Source organism: Carex rostrata, chromosome 6 (assembly GCF_964058835.1).
Source record: "Carex rostrata chromosome 6, lpCarRost1.2, whole genome shotgun sequence".
Taxonomy (NCBI): domain Eukaryota; kingdom Viridiplantae; phylum Streptophyta; class Magnoliopsida; order Poales; family Cyperaceae; genus Carex; species Carex rostrata.
Window position 1 is genome coordinate 3526405 of NC_135923.1, and position 21470 is coordinate 3547874.

General features: G+C 34.1%; 1 protein-coding gene across 2 annotated transcripts; it reads left to right on the forward strand.

Moving 5' to 3' along the window:
- Positions 1-5401: 5401 nt before the first annotated feature.
- LOC144555446 (uncharacterized) lies at positions 5402-20492 on the forward strand. Of its 2 annotated transcripts, none has more exons than XM_078303780.1 (28): positions 5402-5682; positions 6050-6131; positions 6442-6593; positions 6895-7011; positions 7653-7799; positions 8416-8632; positions 9788-9950; positions 10539-10660; positions 10947-11038; positions 11666-11702; positions 11924-11978; positions 12508-12656; positions 13414-13484; positions 13789-13956; positions 14449-14517; positions 14886-14984; positions 15084-15173; positions 15323-15398; positions 15588-15690; positions 15778-15847; positions 16656-16835; positions 17340-17462; positions 17549-17632; positions 17890-18074; positions 18582-18720; positions 19411-19470; positions 19897-20001; positions 20149-20492. In XM_078303780.1, exons 1-28 carry the CDS (start codon positions 5569-5571, stop codon positions 20260-20262), a joined length of 3183 nt encoding a protein of 1060 aa, XP_078159906.1. In that variant the 5' UTR covers positions 5402-5568; the 3' UTR covers positions 20263-20492. The 2 variants fall into 2 exon arrangements, with proteins under 2 accessions (XP_078159906.1, XP_078159905.1); XM_078303779.1 differs by having other exon boundaries at positions 5403-5682; positions 6463-6593.
- Positions 20493-21470: the final 978 nt, after the last annotated feature.

Consider the following 21470-nt stretch of genomic DNA (forward strand, 5'->3'; position numbering starts at 1 on the left):
GTACCCGTGTCAACCGTCCCTTCAGAAAGTTGTTTTAGTTCGGCGAACAGGATCCTCTCCGACAAACGTAGTAAATTGGGTCCACATGTTTTTGAAAGACTTGTGTGCTTGAAAGATTGGATTAATGCTGACGAGCGCAACCAACATCAAGCTCAAGAATCATCTTCTGCAGCTGATACTGAAGAAAGCGTTACCGAGCCTCAGCCTCAACCTAATTCAGATTCAGACGGTGCGGAAGAAAACGAACAATGGTATATGAATCCAAACTACTAGATAGGTAGTGTCGGTATAATTTTCTAACCTCTTTTAATATTTATGGTTATTTTAAAAATTATAATTTCTAAACATTTCAATTAGTTTTTAAATTATTCATTTTAAAGAACAATTACTAACAAAAAAAAAAGTTAGAACTCCGCCTATGTTATTTTACATAGCCGGTCCCAAGCCCGGAATAAAGGAGGAGGGTAACTTTTATTTTTTAATCTATTGTTTTCAAATTATTCATAATTATTTTTAATGTAATAAATTAATTTAAGATATTATTATTTATATTTTATTGTTTTAATTATAATGAGAATTTGAAAATAAAATAAAATGACTTGCTTAAAGAAATAAATAAATAGATTTGTACTTAGCCGTATAAATATACAAATTTTCGTACGAATAATTTTTATATATAAGGTACAAATTTTATTCATTTATAAATTATAAAGACGCGAGTTGATAATTTCATGTATATATATACTCTATTTGATATCGAACTATTCATATTATAAAAATTGAATTATAAACACGTAATAATATTTATACGACACTGTAAAAAAAACAGAAAAAAAATATTTAAACAAAACAGAAAAAAAAAACAGAAACAAAGACAGAAAAAAAAAAAACGGAAAAACAAAACAGAAAAAAAAAAAAAAAAAAAAAAAAAAAAACTGACAAAAAAAACAGACAAAAACCGGAAAGAAAAACAGAAAAAAAAAACGGAAAAAAAAACGGAAAGAAAAACAGAAAAAAAAAGGAAAAAACAGAAAAAAAAAAAAAAAAACCGGGCGGACCGGACCCGTACCCGGATACCCGGACCCGTACCCGCGGTACCCGTACCCGTCAACCCGCAACGGGTACGGGTAATAAACGGACCGGATATATGTTTTGGGAGTTTTACCCGTCTACCCGTTACGGGTTTTACCCGTACCCGTTGTACCCCTTTACCCGTCCTACCCGTTACCCGTAACGGGTTACCCGGAACGGGTCACGGGTAACCCGTTAGCAATTGTCTAGTCACACATCATATTTTTTTTTCAGGTGGGTTCTTCATATTTCCTGTTCAAAATACACTCTCATAGTATAGAGAGAGAGAGAGAGATAGAGAGAGGGGGAATAGATGGTTTTTTTTTTTTTTTTTGGTGTGATCTTAAGAGTTTAATGACAGATGATTAAGGAATGGAGGCAGAAGAGATGGTAGAGGAGGACAAATATAATATAGAAAGAATGATTTGGAATAGAGAGGACCACTTTGCCTAATAAAAATGCACTTATTATATAGGCATTTTTGGCAAATGTTTTGGGTCTTTTGCTTGTGTGTTGTGTTTAGTTTCTAAGTGATGTAATGATGAAGTAGCTCTAGGGACTTTTTAGTTAATTGTACAAGGTGTGCTTGCTGTAAAGACCTATAGATGTAGGACTAGTTAATGAGTAAAGCTAGCGTGTGACATGCTCACCAAGAAAGTTTGGTGAGCATAACTCCAAAAGTATATCGGATCGACGTCAAATGTCAAATCCAAACCGTTGAAATCCATGTACTTCATGAGTGATGCATATACATGCAAAGTTTTGAAAGTTTCGAGTTTATTTGCTACACGGTCAAGTGGTCAAAGAAATAATAAAAATTGAATATATAAAATAACTTATAATAAAATGTTCATTTCTTTGACCACTTGACCGTGTAGCAAATAAACTCGAAACTTCCAAAATTTTGCATATATATGCATCACTCATGAAGTACATGGATTTCAACGGTTTGGATTTGGTATTTGACGTCGATCCGATATACTTTTGGAGTTATGCTCACCAAACTTTCTTGGTGAGCATGTCACACGCTAGCTTTACTCCTAGTTAATTGGTACCCAAATTTTTATTAATACCATTCTGAAAAAAAAAAAAAAAAAAACCGCAAATTTTGGAGAATTTGATATGAGCGAGTCTATGGTACTATGCATATTACGATTTGGCCTGTGCTACAGCTCAATATTTGACTTTTCAAAATTCTAACAGTCGATCCGAACCGTTCATCCTGTTCTCCATATTAATATGTGTTTGGAGACCAAATTTTACATTTTTTGAAATTTTTTTAGATTTATTGAAAATCACTGTTTTTGGATGGTCCATAATTTTCAGATCAAGTGATTTTCTAAATATCTAAAAAAATAGTAAAGATTTTTCAAAAAATGTAAAATTTGGTCTCCAAACACATATTAATATGGAGAACAAGATGAACAGTTCAAATCGACCATTATAATTTTGAAAACTCAAATATTGAGCCGTAGCACGGACCAACCCGTGATATGCATAGTACCATAGACTCACTCATTTGATATTTACTAGGGACATTTTTGGAGCCTGCCATTTATCATTGCGGCCCCTCAAAAACTAAAAAATAGACTATTATATGATGAGTTTTTGGGTTTTTGAGGGGCTGCAACGACAAATGGCGGTTCCAAGAATGGAGTCCCCATTTGTTGTTGAGGCCCTAATAAATATCAAATTTCTCAGTTTCAGTAGTCTTTTGTTTGTTTTGTTTTTTTTGAAACTGTATTAATAAGAACTTCGGTAATTGGTACCATATTTTCTACTTCTTTTGTATTTTAATAGAAATCGGTGGGATAAAATCCACTTTTATATAAAAAAATGCGTCTGATCACATATAGATATTCCGAGCAATATTCTAATATAATTATGTATTTATATAGAATTTTGTTATAAATTTCCGCATATTTGCAGATAGTGGTAATATTGTTTGATAAAAATAACTAATATATTAATTTTTTGCAAATTTACATAATTTAATTTCCGAGTTATACTATTTAGGTTGGAGGTTTCCACAATAAGTTGATTTTAATTAGATGTATTAATTTAATCCTTCACGTCGACTTGGACGGTCTAAATCTCAAATAGATATTAAATATTCAGTTCATTGGAATAAAATTTTGATAAAAACAATCAATTTAAAATAAATGAACTATAAATATATATTAAATATCATTAAAGTATCATGAGAACAATGCACCTCTCAATTAGTGTTCACCTTGCGTCTACTCTTGAATACATTAAATTCTATTTTTTTTTTGTTTAATGGATACATACGCTCTACTTTTAACATTTAGATAATTAGCTTCAACACCAAGCAATAGTTATGAAAAATATGATTGTGTATTTTTAATTTATTTTTAATAATATTAAAAGGATCATTCTTAACAAAATATTATTTTTGTAAACATCTAAACTACTAAACTTAATCTTATTTAACATTTTTGATATCCTTTTAACACAAATAATTACATTTTTTCGTATACAAAATAAATTCTTGAGTTGTTCTACGTTTTTTTGAAGGGTTTTATGTTGGAGTTTATTACTTTCCAATCACGTGAATTGACAGTTATTTTTTAGAAGTATTAATTTTATTTTTGAAAGCTTCGCAGAAGTTGTGAATTTTGAAAGTATTAATCACATACTTCGAATTTGACGATTCAATTTATCGATATATACCTAATATGTATTATTATATTGATTTGAAATTAAAAAAAATCAAATTTATACAAAAATCACCTAGTAAAATATACAATTTCACACCTAATAATGCAAAGATATCGCGTTTATAATAACTATTGAAGAGTGAGACTATTGCAACATGTATATTACATATTAACTTGTACTATGAATTTTTATTTTTATTTTTAAAGTTCAAATAATTGATATGAATTGTTAAACATGATCTCCATATAAAAATGTACTTATAAATCAAATTTTACAATTTTTTAGATTTTTATTTTTATTTTTTAAGATAAAAATCACTCCATTTAAAAAATCTTGACCATCCGAAATCACGATAATTTTTTATTTATTCATATATTATCTCAGCTAATATTGAAAATTAAGAAGGAATTCAATTACACTCTTATTTGATGACAATGAATTACATCTTACATTTTCAAAATCCAAACAGTCGATCTAAATTGTTCAACATAATGAATATATAAAAATATACTTGTAGATAAAATTATTCATTTTTTTTGAATTTTTTTACTATTCATTAAGATGGGTACACAAATTCAATGGTTTGAAAACAACGATTTTGTAAAATACTTAATAAATAGTAAAAAAAATTCAAAAAAAATATAAAATTTGATATGCAAGAACACTTTTATATATCTATCATGTTAAACGGTTTGAATCAACTATTTGAACTTTGGAAACATAGAGTGTAATTTAGCGTCATAATAAAAAGAGCAAAATTAGGATGTGATGTGCTCACCAATAGGGGTTGGTGAGCACATCTCGAAAAAACTATAGGATTGACTTCGAACTATGAATCAAAACCGTTGAAATCCAAGTAGTTCGTGAGTGATACATGTACATGTAAAAAAATGATGAAAAATTAATATATAAAACAATTAAAAAAATAACTTATAAAATATTTATTGTTTTGACCGCTTGACCATGTGCTAAATAAATTCAAAACTTTAAAATTTTTACATGTACATGCATCACTCACGAAATACTTGAATTTCAACGATTTAGATTAATAGTTCGAAGTCAATCTGATAGTCTTTTCAGAGGTGTGCTTACCAATCCCTCCTGATAAGCACGTAACATCCTACTTTTGCTCAGAAAAAAAAGTGTAAGTGGATGATCCCTCTTGAAAATTTGATGGCACCACTTCAAAATTTGAACTATTCTAAATTAATTAACAGGGAAGTGCAAGCGCCGCATTTAAATCGTTTTTTGGTTGGTCCAAACATTAAATGCACCACTTAATATGACTTGCACGGTTGAGACGGTGTCGACTGTCGAGAATATGAATCCTACACCGCGCTGTATCCAATCAATCGACAACGCATCTTATTATTTTTATACTCACACTTTGCTGATGCTCCAGGAGCAAGCAACAATTTTTTTTAACAATGCAACAAGAAAATTGGGAAAACTGCTTATTTCCCTCCGGTTCAGTTAAACTGGAGAGATGCATTCACATTAACTCAGTCCACGTGTGCACGTAAAGGCAAGTCTCCGCTTTGACATGTAGACCATCGATTCTGTTGTAGCCAATGACGTGTCATCACATCAGTAATGGAATTCTCAAGTGATTTAGAACTGGAGAGGATAACTTAATATCAGGCGGCGCATATAGAAATCACTCCTTTCATTCCTCTCTCTTTCTTCCATTTCTCTCACAGCTTTCTTTTTCTCTTTCTATACCCCGTCTCTCCTCTCACCTCTCTCAACCGATCCGAAATTTCTCGTCGAGAGAAAGCGCGTAAAAGGAGCGAAATAAGGGAGAGAGGGAGAGAGATGGTGGAAACTAGACGGAGTACAGCGGCGGCAGCGGCCGCAGGGACGTCGGGAGCAGCGGCGGCGCCACCTCCCGCTACTTCTCCCTCCCGACGCCGCACAAAAAGAATCAAGGTAAGAGGAAGAGGAAGAGGAAGATCCTGATCTCTTCTTGAACGGGAATTATTTTTCTGTGTTCTCTCTTTTCCTGTTTTTGGATTGACTCTCGCTTCTGTCCCTCTTCCATTTGGTGGGGAAACAGAAGACTTCCCTCGACCCTCAGCAGTAATCTCGTTGCTTTTTGAATAGAGGGAACCTTTGAGAAATTAGGCTTTTCCGATCACTATATTGTACAGTGGGGTTGCACATGCAGAGACCTGTTCAGCTGTTCTCCGGTTCTGTATGTACAGTGGGGTTAGCTCAGTAATTGCTATTCTCTGCGTTCGTTTGCTTATGTAAATGTTTTTTTTTTTTTTTTTTTTTTTTTCTGTTTTAAATACAGGTAGAGAGACAAGGGCCCGGGACTGGTGAACCAGTGCCAGATGATGCAGTTGAGGAGCAGCCTCCAGTTACGAAAGCACATGGTGAGTTTTTTTAATATCCAGTGATCTGTACTTTAATAATTCTACTCTTTGTTTTCCTCTAACATATGAATATTCAACATCAATTAATATCAACTGCATAAAAAGTACGGTGGTAATTTGTTTAGTGAGTTGGACTTGTCGATTTTTGCTGCCCTTAGCCTGTCAATTCTTTGCGGGGCCCAAATTGCAGGGAATTTCAAGAATTGTTTTCAAAATTACGGAACCCAAATGGGTTCATGTTCGAAATAGTACCTATTGGTGCTGTTTGCTGAGAATTGTAACTTTTGCAACTTCATTATATTCTGAATAGAATTTTTGGGGTTAAATACAGAGAGTGTAGAGACAGAGGCATCGGTGAAGAGTGCGGAGCCACTACAATTGACTAAGAAGAGAAATAACAAGCCGCAACCTAAGGCAGCATCCCCACTGGCATGGGGCAAGCTCCTTTCGCAGTGCTCTCAGGTATACGCTCGCAACTTAAAATCTTTTCGAAAGATTCCCTTTATACCCCTCTGTTCTCCTTTTTTTAACAGAATATAGTAGCAGAGAGGGTTGCATTGGATTTTGTTTTATTTCTTGGAATAAAGGGAACAACAAGGGGTTAGATAAGATTATGAGGCATACAGTTTACTTGGTCAATGAAGCATGTTTTTGATACTTTGCATGGGTGCATATGAAATGTTCCTTTCTATTACTACCTTTTTGCCGATTGTTATTGTTAGCAGTTAAACATTTGTCTGACTACTTTCTAATTTTGATGAAGGATCCCCACCAACCAATTTCTGGGTCTATGTTCACTGTCGGCTATGGCAGGAAATGCAACCTGCGGCTGAGCAATTCATCGGGAGGTGCTACTATATGCAAATTGCGACAAGTTGATGTAAGAAACAGTACTTTTACTGGTTAGAGTCATCTAACTCATTTGGAGTCAATCTAGGCAAACACATTGTCAAGTTGATGTCCGTAGGTTGTGGTTTGGCCAAAGACAATAAGTTAAATATTAAGTTGTAATTGAGATAGTTTCATTAATTTTAGCAGAATATAAGAATGATTTTTGATGTTTAATTAATCTGAACAGAATTTACTGAACTTCACCTTCTTTGGAAAAGAAATGTAGGACACACGCTTTGTTTTCTTGTGGATTTTATATAATTATAAGATTGTTTAGTTGCATAGAGTGATTGTTAATTCATACAAGAGCGAATGTGGTACCATAAGCTAGTTATGCAACTGTTTCATCGTGCTGTTCGGAACTAGGTGTCCTGAATCAAGTCTGTGAACAATTGGGTTGAGTCTGAAGTTACTGGAGGAATTATGATACCTTGATCTTGCAAGGTTGGTTGGGAATTGATATCTTTATATTGAAGTATCAATACCCATAAGAAATAGAAAACACCAACCTAATCAAAGAAATAAAGTTTATTAACATCTGAGTTGACTATGAAAGAAGCGAGAGCGAACCATGTTTTATGATTTTGATACATTTCCTGACTAGATTTTATAACTTTTTTTTGGGCTAAGCGTGACGGCACACCAGTTGTGATGCTTGAGAATGTGAGCTCAAAGGGTCATGTGCGTGTGAATGGAAAAACCCTAGATAAGGACTCTGATATTGTATTGACAGGTGGAGATGAGGTGGTTTTCAGTTCAACTGGGAGGCATGCTTATGTATCCTTTTTATGATCTTTGCAAGTAGTAAAATTGGTTATACTATAGTTAAGTTCTCATATCATGATTAACAAGTTCACTTTGGGAATGTGTTGGTTTCAGAGATTTGCAATTAAGACACAGGTTAGCACCATTGAGACTAAAACTGGTTATACTATTGTTAAGTTCTCATATTTATGATTAACAAGTTCAATCTGTGTTTTTGGCAAAAAAAGGTTCAATCTGTGAAGTGTTAATTTCATAGGTTTGCAACAAGAACAATGGTTAACAGCACCATCGACTCCCAATAGATCTCATCTATTCATTTGTTTTGTGTTGGCATGTCTACTGATAATAGTTCTGCAGTTCTAACATATACCAATTACTGGTTCATAAGTACTGTCTCTATGAGGTATTTATCCCTATGTAGATAATTTATTCAGTGCAAAACCAAACAGAAGGAACAAAACCAAAACCAAACCAAAATAAAACAAGGATAAGTACCATTATTTAGGCATACCTATAAGCAAAACCAGTGGAACCATAACCAAGCAAAATGAACCAAACCAAAACAAAACAAAACAAAGATAGGTACCATTAATCAGGCAAATTGGTGGTCCTTAATGCACATCTATAGATATTTCAACCACTTTCTTCAGGGGAGAAACAGAGTTCTAAACCGACATTCTCTTCGTCGCGGTGCATGAGTGGTGGGGTGGCACAAAAAATTGCATCAAGATTCGAGTCGAAAGCTAAAGACCATTTAACTGCTGCAGCTAAAAGCTCTGCAATTTTTGCGTCTCTTGGGGTGTACAAGAAGGACTGCTCTGGCCTTCCTCCTATTCCTCCTCATGGTGAGTTTGCTGTTTTTTATTGGGGCAGGTGAATTTGGAGTAATAAACATTGTACCAACCGGTATGTGAAATAGCGAGAAAAGGTGAAATAACTGCATATCAGACACCTTGAATGGAATATACATTTTTTTCTTTTGCTGGTACCATCCTGTTTGCCATTTTTAAAAGAGGTAGTTATTGGTGCTATATAATGACTGAAGGCTCCATATTAAGTTGATGAACACATGTAACAACAACTGAAATTTTTAGAGTCACTACTGGTACAATAACTCTAATAGGTTAGTCGATGTTTCTGGCATGCTAGTGGGTCAAGAATCATTGACCAGTACTCACCTGGGTCGGGTTGACCTGTCAGGTGGAATAAAAAATTGCTTACTTATGTTGGTTTGTTCTGGTTTGACTTGAATTATGAATTAGTTCTGATCAGACTGGATCTAGCAACCTGCCAGTTTGTTTTGAGTGAAACTTGTCACCCCTACAGGGCAAAAAGCACTAGTAGTGCAGTGGTACTGTCTTTTATTTATACCTGTGTTTTCTATATGGTAGGTGCCAGATTTACCATTTGGAATGTAAAGTTCGTAATTTTAATTTTTCCTGGTACACATGTGGTTACTGCATCTGTTCACTAAATACCAGAAGGAACAGTCTTACAAATCCAATTGAAGGTCTCATCAGCTAGCAGCCCTGACCTATATTTTTGCCCTTCAAAATTTAATTAAAACTCAGTGCAGTTTGAATATTTTTTTACCTTCGACCTGTGAATTTTCATCAATTTGCTTTTACTATTCTTTCCCCCAAAACTATTAATCCTTGTGTGTTTTGTAAATATTTCTCATGTTGTTTAGGTGTTTAGGCATTTTTTACTTTGTATACCATGACCTTATAAAGGATAAAGAATACACATGTATGTATTTGTTTTAAGGATTTTGGAAACTACATATGGCCTTTATCATGTTAGGTGGGGTGCTTGCATCTTTATAATACATTGGTGGAAGACCTTTTTCTTTTGGTTGCTTGCTACTTTCCATAATTTAGGAACCTTGATAAAACAAATAATGCAAATAAACTAGGATAATAAGAGGTAGCTCTCCCCATAAAAAAAAGACTATAATAAGGATGAAGTTATCACCTGACCCTATTTTTCACGAAATTCAGGCGAAACGGCATATGTTGGTAGTCTCTACAAATTTCTGGCAGATCAGAGAGATGCAATGCCGGCATCAGCAAAGCCACAGGCATTAAAGGAAACTCTGAAACAGTCTGTTTTGGAACCCAGTGAGATTCAATGCTCCTTTGATGACTTCCCCTATTACCTCAGGTGCTTTTTACATATAATCAATCATGCACAATGCTATAGTTATGTTGGGATATGATATTCTTCCAGTAATGTGTGAAGAATTAGAAGGGCACCTGAAAATAACAAAATGTCGATACGGTAAAAGCCCCAATCATCTGAAGCGAATTAAAATTTGCATGGCAATTCTAGTCGCTTTAGTCAAGTTAATTTGCTAAATCTGTTGTGGTTAGGAATCAATATATTTGATCTAGATCGGTACCTACATGTTACCAAAAATGAGCCCTAGAACTTGGGCAATTTGGCAAAGAGTCAAACTAGTTAACTCGACAAATGGTATTCTACTTGGTTTTCATTTTGTCTGATTGTAGTGTTAAGCCTTTTAAAGGGTCTGGCACAATTTATTATCAAGGAGTTATGATGAATTAGAAGCTTGGAGTGTTTTTTTTTAGGCTGTTTCCTGTGCTCTCTCATTTGCTGCTCTGTCCATGTCTTTTTGTTAAACCATAACCCTGGTCACCCTTTAAATCCTCTCTGTTACAATTGTAGTATTACTTGTAACTGTTATTATTTTATATATTACTAATATTATTGTTTTTCATTATCTTCCAGTGAGAACACAAAAAATGCAATTGTTGCAGATGCATTTGTTCACCTCAAGTGCAAGGATTTCCAAAAATTGACGAAAAACATCTCATCTTTGAGCCAGCGTATGCTATTAACTGGCCCAGCAGGTATTGCCTTTGAAAAATAGCATTAATTTATCTTTGCATATATAACTGTTGACAACTTATATAACATGTTTTCTATGAGAGATCACTGCTTGATTGTATACTTGGGGAAAAATAGATTTAAATTTTCTTTTTAGGCGCTAGGATGTAAGGTTTTTTTCTTATTTGTTTTGGGTATCTGAATACACAAGTCTGATGATTTATTCGTGAACACGAAAGGTAGAATTAAATAAATAAGATAAATAAAAAGGAAGAATTAAATTACAGATGCGATGTTTTTTGTATGTAGGGACTGAAATATATCAAGAAACTATGGGCAAAGCTGTAGCTAAGCATTTTGATGCTCGATTTCTCTTGGTTGATTGTCTGCTTTTACTTGGTGTAAGTCACTTTGTTTCAATTGTTGGTACTAGTAGTAACTTGGTTGTTTCCCATATTGTGAGACGACCTAATACATGACATGTAGATTCAAATGGGTCAGATAGTATCCACTTGTAATATCAATATCCAGAAGCATACTGATTCTCTAGGCACTATGGATTCAGATAAAGTATTGGCACTGGCGAGCAGATATGGGCTCAAATTTGGATATCATTTAAACTTGATTTAAAACTAGTTATTATACAAATTGGGGCTGTTCTTACTAGATATAAAAAAATGATTCGGTTAAAACAATGACATTTTTATTTGATATGAAAGTAATGATATTTGGTCATAATTCCTAAGTTGCTTGTATTATATTCACCTTCTTTTTTTTATCGAGCAACAATGTTATTCTATCAAAGATGTATTTAACAACATCTGCTTTGATATCTGAAATTATATGTATGTATAATTGTAACTGTTTGCATCTGATGTGCCATTTATATCTGAATTTCGTCCATATCTAAGTATATACCCATGTTTCTATTCATTTTTGGAAATATTGGTATGAAAATGGTTTCATGACATCTGATATATTCTCACCCCTAATATTGCATCTTGTTTTTGTACTTGCAATGGTTTCAGGGACAATCGTTCAAGGATTTCGAACCCTATAAGGAAGGTATCATAATATATTCTTAGTTGGAACTGTAAATTTTGTGTCTAGAAATAATCACTCATTCCCCTTTGAAAGGAAAGGTGTATGTTCAGTAAGTCTAAAATTGAACCAAACATAATTTTGTCAACAATATCTTACTGGCACTTCCCCTAAAGATAAAATTATGATAAAATGGGTCTACATTTATTTTTAAAACAGCCATCTGATACGCTATCTTCTTTTAGGTGATAGAGTAAGATACATCGATTCTGCAACTCCTGGTTTATATCGCACACATAGGTGAGCCATTTCAATAGACTCCTTCAGATATAGTACCATGCTGATGTTAATAGTATTGATATTTATTATAATTTTAATATTTTAGCAACAGCTAAGCCGCAATTTATATTGCTGATTACATGGAGAGCAGCAAGATGAAATATTGGCCAAACCTGTGATCACTGTCCAAATACATTCAGAAAAAACTGAAAAAAAAAGTTTGCAGCTATTTTCGTGATGTATTAAATATGTTGCCTCTTTGGACACTAAACCCTAACCATTTAAGCAAGGTGAAGCTAAAAATAAATGAAGTGGCCCTGATTTTTTCATATTAGTTTATAATGAACTTGACGGTTCTTTCAAGTTGGAAGCCAACAACAAATAATTATTGTCATCTGCATGTATCCATGGTGGTTAAATTTTAGCTCCTTGCTTGAGAATTTTAGAAAATGTTCTAATATTGGGTGCTAATTGCAAAAGGAACCCAATTTAGAGATTATATTTCTGTGGCTTTATCTTATTGCACGGTTTTCCTGTGATCTTTATATAGGGGACCTGAGTATGGACAGAAGGGAAAGGTGATGCTTGCCTTTGAAGATAACGGGTCTTCTAAGGTTGGAATTCGATTTGACAAGAAAGTATGTGAAGGAAATGACCTAGGTGGCCTTTGTGAAGAAGACCATGGTTTCTTTTGCACTCGTAAGTCTGGAACATGATTTAGGTTTTGTAAGGGCAACAAACAATTCATGTTTACGTAACCATGCAAAATGTCAAAGCATCATGAATAAAGTTACATGCAGATCTCTGCAAAATTCAGGAAGTCTAACATTATCTTAAATTGAGGAAATATATCATATGTATGAAACATGAGAAAATCTTTGGATCCTTTTGTCTCTTCTTACTCCAAGAAGTTTCCAAATTGCTCTTCTTACTTCTTATCTCTAATTTAATGAAAAAGGAAAAAAAATAATTGGATATTTTTGTAGGTTCTATTGATAGGAAAGGGGGATATAGCGACTGCCATTTGTTTATTTTTTTACCACTGTAAAGTTAAATTTTGGATCCCCTTGAAATCAAATATATGACATCGATTCAGAACGAGCGTTATAGATGCGTTTCACATGATTTTGATAAATATTCATTGAATTGTTGATTTGTGTGCTATCTGTTCGTGCATTAAATTGTTTAATTTTTCAAATCACTTGATGTTTTTGAGAGCCACCGAATTTGTGTTAGTTTTGTAGGACTGTAGATGAGAATGCACCATTTTTTTTTGCTTTCAATCCGATGGTGTGTCAGATATGGGCCAAGCATACATTTAAGAAAAATTATAATATCATTGATGCTATTTTGTTAATTGGTACCGCATCGACCAGCACAATACCATTCCTTTCTTAATTTTGAAGATCTTTTACTATCTGATGTAAATAAACTTATTCTAGACTCTTGGTTTCAGCCGAATCTCTTTGCCTTGATACGCCAGGATGGGAAGATTCTGATAAACATCCCTTGAGTGAGTTGATTGAGGTGTGTTAAATAATCTTTCATCACTGTAGCATATGTTTATCATCATGATGATATTGTAATTTTTTATTCTGGACAATTTTATGTACATCCTTGCACAAGGAATACATGATTCTTATCGTCAGAATGAGGGATAAAAGGGTAATTTGGTCAGATCTCTGAAATCCCAAAGGGCTCTCTGTGAATATCCTCTTTTTATTTTTCTTGAAGGGGGTATAGTATTTATTGTGAGGTTGTTTTGGGGTCTGCGTGGTCTGTTAATTTTTTGTAACGAGTGGGTGCCTCTTTGTTTTCGTTTTTTTTACAGTTTGCCACAGAAGAAACAAAGAAGGGACCACTGGTGGTATTTCTTAAGGATATTGAGAAATTCATGGCAGGTGTAGAGACACATTTGATGAGGACCAAGCTAGAGTCGGTCCCTGCTGGTGTTTTTATTATTGGGTCCCACATCCAGGCTGACAGTCGCAAGGAAAAGGTTCCCTCTCATTCTCATTTTTTATGTGCATTGAGGACCAGCTTGCCGCATTTCATATCATTGAGCACTGTATAGCTTTTTATGTTATCTTGGTTGTTTAGTGTTTACTCGAGATCTGGGACCATTTCAAATATGCCCTTAGAAATGATGTACAAAGCATACTTTCTCAAAAAGCATAGGAAAAATCACGTTTTCCTTGTCAAATCATGAGAAGCGTCCTATATACAATTTCAAATATCCCTCTCTTTAATTTTTGCTCCATCATCATTGCTAAATGTCTTTAGAATAAAGTAGCAAAAGGTTTTTTTTTTTAGCATTTTTGAAAGATGAGCTATTGCAAAGTTTATACATGGTTCAAGGCCAAAAGGACAACAAAAATTTGAAGTTTCTATTAGTTTAGATCTCTGCCAGTATGTGAAGTCATTGTGTTTTATTTTTGGTTTCATTTTGTGTACTTCTGGTTGTGAAACTAACAACTTTTTGTATTTGCAGTCACACTCTGGAAGCCTTTTCTTAACAAAATTTCCATGCAATCAATCTCTATTCGACTTTGCTCTCCAGGTATATTTTCCTTTAACTTATGTAAAGTCTTCAGTTGAAAATTTTATCAGTTTGCTATTATATGATGACTTTTTTTTTAATTATGGGCGTATCTTGTTTCTTTTCCATGTTTAACTATGCAACATTCTTGTTGCTGTCGACAAAGGGAATTACATTAACTAAATTGCTTCAGTTTTGTTCCTTGACACTAAAAAAGAAGAGAAAAATATTTATTTTGTTTATTAGAAGGCATACCCATACTTCTATTGCTAATATCTTTGAACAATGTCCTCTCTTTTTTGACCTGGTCTGAGTTGGGTCTAAATTGAGATCGGTTGTAGCAGCTCTTTTTCTATCATATTCTAATAAATTTATTTTTCGGTGCTCAGGATAGCTTCCGGTCGCATGATAGAAATAAAGAGACAAGCAAGCTGATGAAGCAATTGACCAAAATATTCCCAAATAAGGTCACCATCCAGGCACCACAGGTACACATTTATTTATTAAAAAGAAAAGCAACACAAACTAATAGAAGTGTCTTAGTATATTTGGAAGTACAAAGAACTGAAAGTTTGATTTTGTTGTAGGACGAAACAGAGCTCTCTGACTGGAAGAAGCGACTAGAAAAGGATGTTGAGACTCTTAAAGCGAAGTCTAATATTCAAAGCATTCGTTCAGTATGCTCTCTCTCTCTCTCTCACTCAACTCTCTACTCTCATATTCACATGTTGTTTTTGTAAGCTAAAAGTTAGATATTGCTATGAGTTGTGTGGAAGACCTTACTATTCCCACACTTGAATTGATTTTCTTTTTTGTCACTCTTCAGTTCTTGCTTCGTGTTGGCCTAGAGTGTGATGATCTCGAGAAAATATCTGTTAAAGATCAGACCCTCACTAACGACTGTGAGTATACACTAACACTTTGTTTCTTACAATTTTGGTTGGTTGTTTGTACTTGTCTTTACTGTATGAGAAGATCTTATTGTCATATTTTGTTGGAAATAATGGAAAAGGTTATCTGTTAGAATTTTTCAAGAAATTTGTAAGGATGTGATTCACAGTACGTAATATTGTGCATCTCTGGTTGTTTAGGTGTGGATAAAATAGTTGGCTTTGCTGTGAGTCATCACGCAAGGAGTGCAAACTTTGATACATCAACGTTGTCAGAATCTAAGCTTGTATTGTCTAGTGAAAGGTTTGCTGAATTTTCTCTTTTTGTTTTGCTTGTACAATTAAATCTTGTTACCTACAAATTAATAGGTTATTGATTAAAATATTGCAGTATTCAGCATGGGCTTAGCATGTTACAAAATATTCAGGGTGACTCTAAGGGTACAAAGAAATCTCTCAAGGTAGCATTCTTTTTATATATTCAAGATATTTATACTATCTCAACTCAACAGAGATCATAGTTTTAGTAAATACCTAGCACTTGTTTCCTCGAAAACTATGCTGGAATGGTATTATACCAGATTTTGATATGGAGTAGTTTGGCCAGATTCTGTCATGTATGAATTATTTTTTGTGCTCTCTAGTAAACATGCGATATGCCTCAAAATATCAAATAATAAAAACAAATATGCCTCAAGATAAGGAATTGGAATGGTGTTAGTGGAATCACAACAAAATTGAAATAAGGCATCCAAACTATATTGTGCCGGAATGATCCTGTACCAGATTTTGATAGGATGTTGCTTGGCCGATCTGATCATGTATCAGTGCATTAGTTTACTTTTCTTCTTGATCGGCTTTGTTGCATTGTAGGATTGAGGTAATATTAGCCAAAATATTGACTTTGGGGACTATAAAATGAGTCATAATTACATATTCCTGTGCAATTTGGGGTTAACTAATGCAAAATAGGACTTGAATGTGACTAGTTGCAACTAAAGTTAATTTGAAAGGTCTAGCTGCTGGCATAATTTTGGAAGAATAAAATACCAATGGAATTGGTAGCTATAACCATAAAGGTATCACCAAGTACCAGCTGGAATATTTATACATTTCTAAGTCACACTTCATTTAATTGATGGGTATTCAGCTGTGGTCTCAGAATAAATGTACACCGTTAATAATTTGAAAAAAAAAAAAACAGAAACGAAATTTGACATCTTGCTCCTTTTGGTGACAACTCATGTATATATTTTCTTTTGTTAACAGGATGTGGCGACAGAGAATGAATTTGAGAAAAAGCTTCTAGCGGAGGTCATACCTTCAAATGAAATAGGGGTCAGCTTTGACGACATTGGAGCTCTCGAGAAAGTCAAGGAAACCCTAAAGGAGCTTGTCATGCTTCCTCTTCAGAGGCCCGAATTATTCAGAAAAGGACAATTAATGAAGGTGTGGTATAATTTTTTTTTTCCTGATTATTGCTTGTGCCTGTTTGTTGTGATATGAGAACTGAAGAGAAGTATAGACTGAATTAATGGATGATGCTACAGAGCCCAAAAAAAATAACACATACTCCTCCAAGAACCAGACCTCTGTTGTTACTCGTATAATTCATGTGAATGTCACCTATTCTCTTCCTAAAGGATATGAATTATGTAGAAGGGTAGTTTCACATAGTTTGGAGAAAACAGGAAATTTTTGGTGTTGTGGAGGTGTATGTGTGATATTTCTTATTTTTTGTAGGGGTGTACATGGTATTTTAAGGTTTAGCAGGACTCCACATGAATTTTCTTGCAAAGTAAGATGAAAGGTGTGTATGCAAATAGAAATCCAAATAGAAACCCTATAATTTCTAGAATACCAGCTAGTGAAAAGCATTGCAGTTATCTTTAATATGTAAATGGTTCCACAACTAATAACTTTCAATGGACCTGCTGTGTATGTCTATTTCAGCCATGCAAGGGAATATTGCTCTTTGGTCCACCCGGTACAGGAAAGACTATGCTTGCTAAGGCTGTGGCAACAGAAGCTGGTGCCAATTTTATCAACATATCCATGTCTAGCATCACCTCTAAGGTAATATTTCTTTAAATTATTATTTATCATAATAATTGTTCTCCATTCGTACGTTTTGCTGATTTGAAAAATGCTGATTGGTACAGTGGTTTGGCGAAGGAGAGAAGTATGTAAAAGCCCTGTTTTCTCTAGCTAGCAAGATTTCACCTAGTGTCATTTTTATTGATGAGGTTAGTCTGCATGTTTTTCTGAGTTACATTTTGGTTTCTTTATATAATATCAGTGCTCTTGTCATGTGAACTGGGCTTGAGGTTTGTTTAATTGTTCTTTTTTATAAAACTCAAAAGTGTCAATGAAGTGTAAACTCATCAAAATATTAAAAAATAAGCTGGATCCATTAAGATAAATCATACATTTTTTAGTTATATTTTCTTGGTTGTCGATAACTGGTGTGACTATATGAATTTATAATCAATGAAATTTGTAGGTTGACGGCTTTTTGGGCAGGCGTGAGAATCCCAGTGAGCACGAGGCAATGCGGAAGATGAAAAATGAATTTATGGTGAATTGGGATGGACTCAGAACCAAGGATAGAGAGCGTGTTTTGGTGCTTGCGGCTACAAATCGGCCCTTTGATCTTGATGAGGCTGTAATAAGAAGGCTCCCCCGAAGGTATTTTTTATTTTTTTTTGCATGAATTGTTTTCCTACAGAATATCAATACATGTATCCCTCTGCAAGATGTTAGATGTCATGCATGAGCTTTTAAAATATGGTAGATTTTGACATTCAATCTAAAACATTTTTAATTAACATCTATACTAAATTCCGTGTTTCTGCAATAGATCCTCAAATCAACCCTTCTTTTCAATTTTCTTTTATCCTGTGAATAAATGGAGGGGTTGACCAAAATTCATTCACCTCTACAGCCCATTTTGGAGGGGACATAATATTTATTCATATTCTCTTCCCCTTCGCTCCCTTTTCATTAAGTGGAAGTATCATCTAATTTTGTCCAGTTAAACAGATAGTCGTCTAAGGTTGTGAAGAATTAGTTATTGATGCTATATTTATGTCTAGTCAATCAACTGTAGTACTTGTATTACAGCACAACCTATGGCCCAATTGTTAATAGAAAACCTCATCTTACTGATCCTTTTAAATGCAATTTTTTGTACAGATTGATGGTGAACTTACCAGATGCAGCTAACAGAGAAAAGATAATGCGAGTAATACTTGCAAAGGAAGAGCTGGCGGATGATGTTGATATTGAGGCAGTTGCTAATATGGTAGATGGTTATTCCGGAAGTGACCTCAAGGTCAGTTTTGTTGTTTTTATTTATTTCACTTTTTGTGGGGTTATTAAGACCTGTCCTTCTGTTTATAAATAATAAATTAATTGTGAGGCTATGGTGCAATGCATAGTGCACACTGGTCCGTACTATGATTCCATATCTCTGTTTTCAAAATCCAAACAGTCGATTCGAACCGTTCAACATGATATCTATATGAAAATGTATTTGGAGACCAAATTTTATATTTTTTCAGAATTTTTTTTTACTATTGTTGTAGATAGGTACAAAATCACTTGAGCTAAAAATTCTTGACCATTCGTAATTAGTGATTTTCTACCTATCTAATAAAATAGTAAAAAATTCTGAAAAATGAAAAATTTAGTCACCAACTACATTTTCATATGAAAATTATGTTGAGCTGTGCTGATTGATAGTTTGAACTTTGGAAATGAATATATCTTTATCATAGTACCGTAGCCTCACTCGTAAATGAATATATCTTTATCATGAGCTTCTGTGTTGCCTTGGTACTTGTATCCGCGGTATGGTATATAAGAAGAGACCATTATTGATCCAACTGGGTTGGCATCACTAATGAAGGTCTTTAATTAAAAAACAAAATTATGGCAATGACATTAGCTAATTATCAACTGTGTCTATTTTTTTGTGTAATGTATTATGTGTATCTTAATGTATTCATACTTAAATTTTCAGAATCTGTGTGTTGCTGCTGCTCACCGACCTATCAGAGAACTTCTAGAAAGAGAAAAGAAGGTGAGTTGAATTTCATCTCAGCTCCTCTAAACTAGAACTACAATAGAGTACTGTTTCAGTTCATGCCCATGCACCGAGTATATGTAGAGAGGAATAACATGAGGTTTTTTGTGTTTGATTTGTCAAGTGTTTCAATTTGGTCCTGTAATGTACTGGTTTTCATCAGCAAAACACTTTGTTTGCCTGGTTATGTTTGTCAAACTGTCAATTGAACCCTATCTAATAAGCAGCAACGTAAAAAGACAGAGATAATTGAAACAAGAAAAATATAGGAATTGATCAGGTACCAACTGAAATATACACTCAATATATCATCACATCATATGATACATTCGAAGAAACCTGCGCAAGCCAGTCTTTCATTATTATTATTATTTTTTTTTTCTGAATTTCCTTTCATTATGCTCATGTATATTTTTGGTGCAGGAACGAATCAAAGCTGAGGCAGAAAATAGGCCGCTACCTCCATTGCATGGTAGTTGTGATGTGCGCTCTCTCTCCATGGCTGATTTCAAGTTTGCCCATGAACAGGTTTTGACTTTATATCATTTATCAAGTACCAGTCACGGCAACTCGATGCAGTCACAGACTCTATAGAATTCCCAACTTAGTTCAGTGATTGCAAATTTACTCAAAAAAAATTACTAGACTAATAATTCGTGTTAATTGGATGTTCAGGTATCAGCTAGTGTTTCGTCAGATTCGACAAACATGAATGAGCTTGTACAATGGAACGATCTGTATGGGGAAGGCGGGTCTAGAAAGAGAAAGGCTCTGAGCTACTTCATGTAACCAAATAATAGCTCTCATTTTTGTACATCCCCAGAAAAGTAGGCATTGGTGTTGCCCCCAACCATTGCAATTCTCCAGCCTAATAATATATTAATTAATGTATGGTATAATTTAATTGGCTTAGTTATGGATCTTTATTTAGAGTTGTATTATTAGTTGGAGATATTTTGGTTATTCATGTGTTATTGTATTGTGCGGAATATGCATTCCTAGTTATAATATAGCCAAATGAATGTCTGTCTTATATATATACACCAGTTAGGCTCTGGTACTACATACCGGTCTGTACTACAGATTGATATCTTCATTTCCGAACAATCAATTTGAACTGATTAACATGATCTTAAAAATGTAAAATTTTCAAGACATACATTTTCAATGGTTTATTTTTATTTTTTATACCAAGTACATTTTCACATGGAGATAATGTTGTTTGAACCTTGAAAACAAAGATATTGATCTATAGTATGGACCATGTGTGCTATGCATAGCACTGTAGCCTCACTTTCATGTTGGTGCAACAAACCACTGACACCACATCACCTTGCTTTCGTACTTCATCATCACATCATCCACCCCTCCAAAAACCCGATCGGATCCTCTCTCAATTTTTTACCCCCCTCTCCACCCTTCAATTTTCTAGAATTTTGTTGTTCTCAATTTTCATATTTTCTAATTACGGAAAGTGAGACGGTGTATGTTAGATTTTGAATTTCAGCCTTACATTGATTTTTAAGTTGATTACGAGGTTGTTGGTCCCTGTACTGCGCACCAGTACTGTTACTTCTGGAATTTTCTGAACTTAGTTTCTATGCAACAAATCAAAATTGCTTCCGTATTTGGTTGTTGTTTCGAAACTATTTTGACCAAAAGTTTTTGGTTGCCTGTCTCTTACTGATCCCATTGCTGGTGCTCCGAAAGAAAGTTGCTCCGTTTGACACAAGCTGTTCTAATCGTGATCTTGTTATTTTGTTTTAAAATAGTTAGTTGCCAACTCCTGGGTTGGGATTATATCCAGATTTTGTAGAAAACAACAATGGAACTAGTTCTCTGGCTTTCTACCAAAACCTGATTTTGTGACGTGGTTATGTGCAGTGTTTTAAAAATCGGCCTATTCGGCCGAATATTCGTATTCGGTTGGAAACCTAATAGAAAATGAGTATTCGGTCCAATATTCGGTTTCGAATATTCGGCTGAATATATTTTTC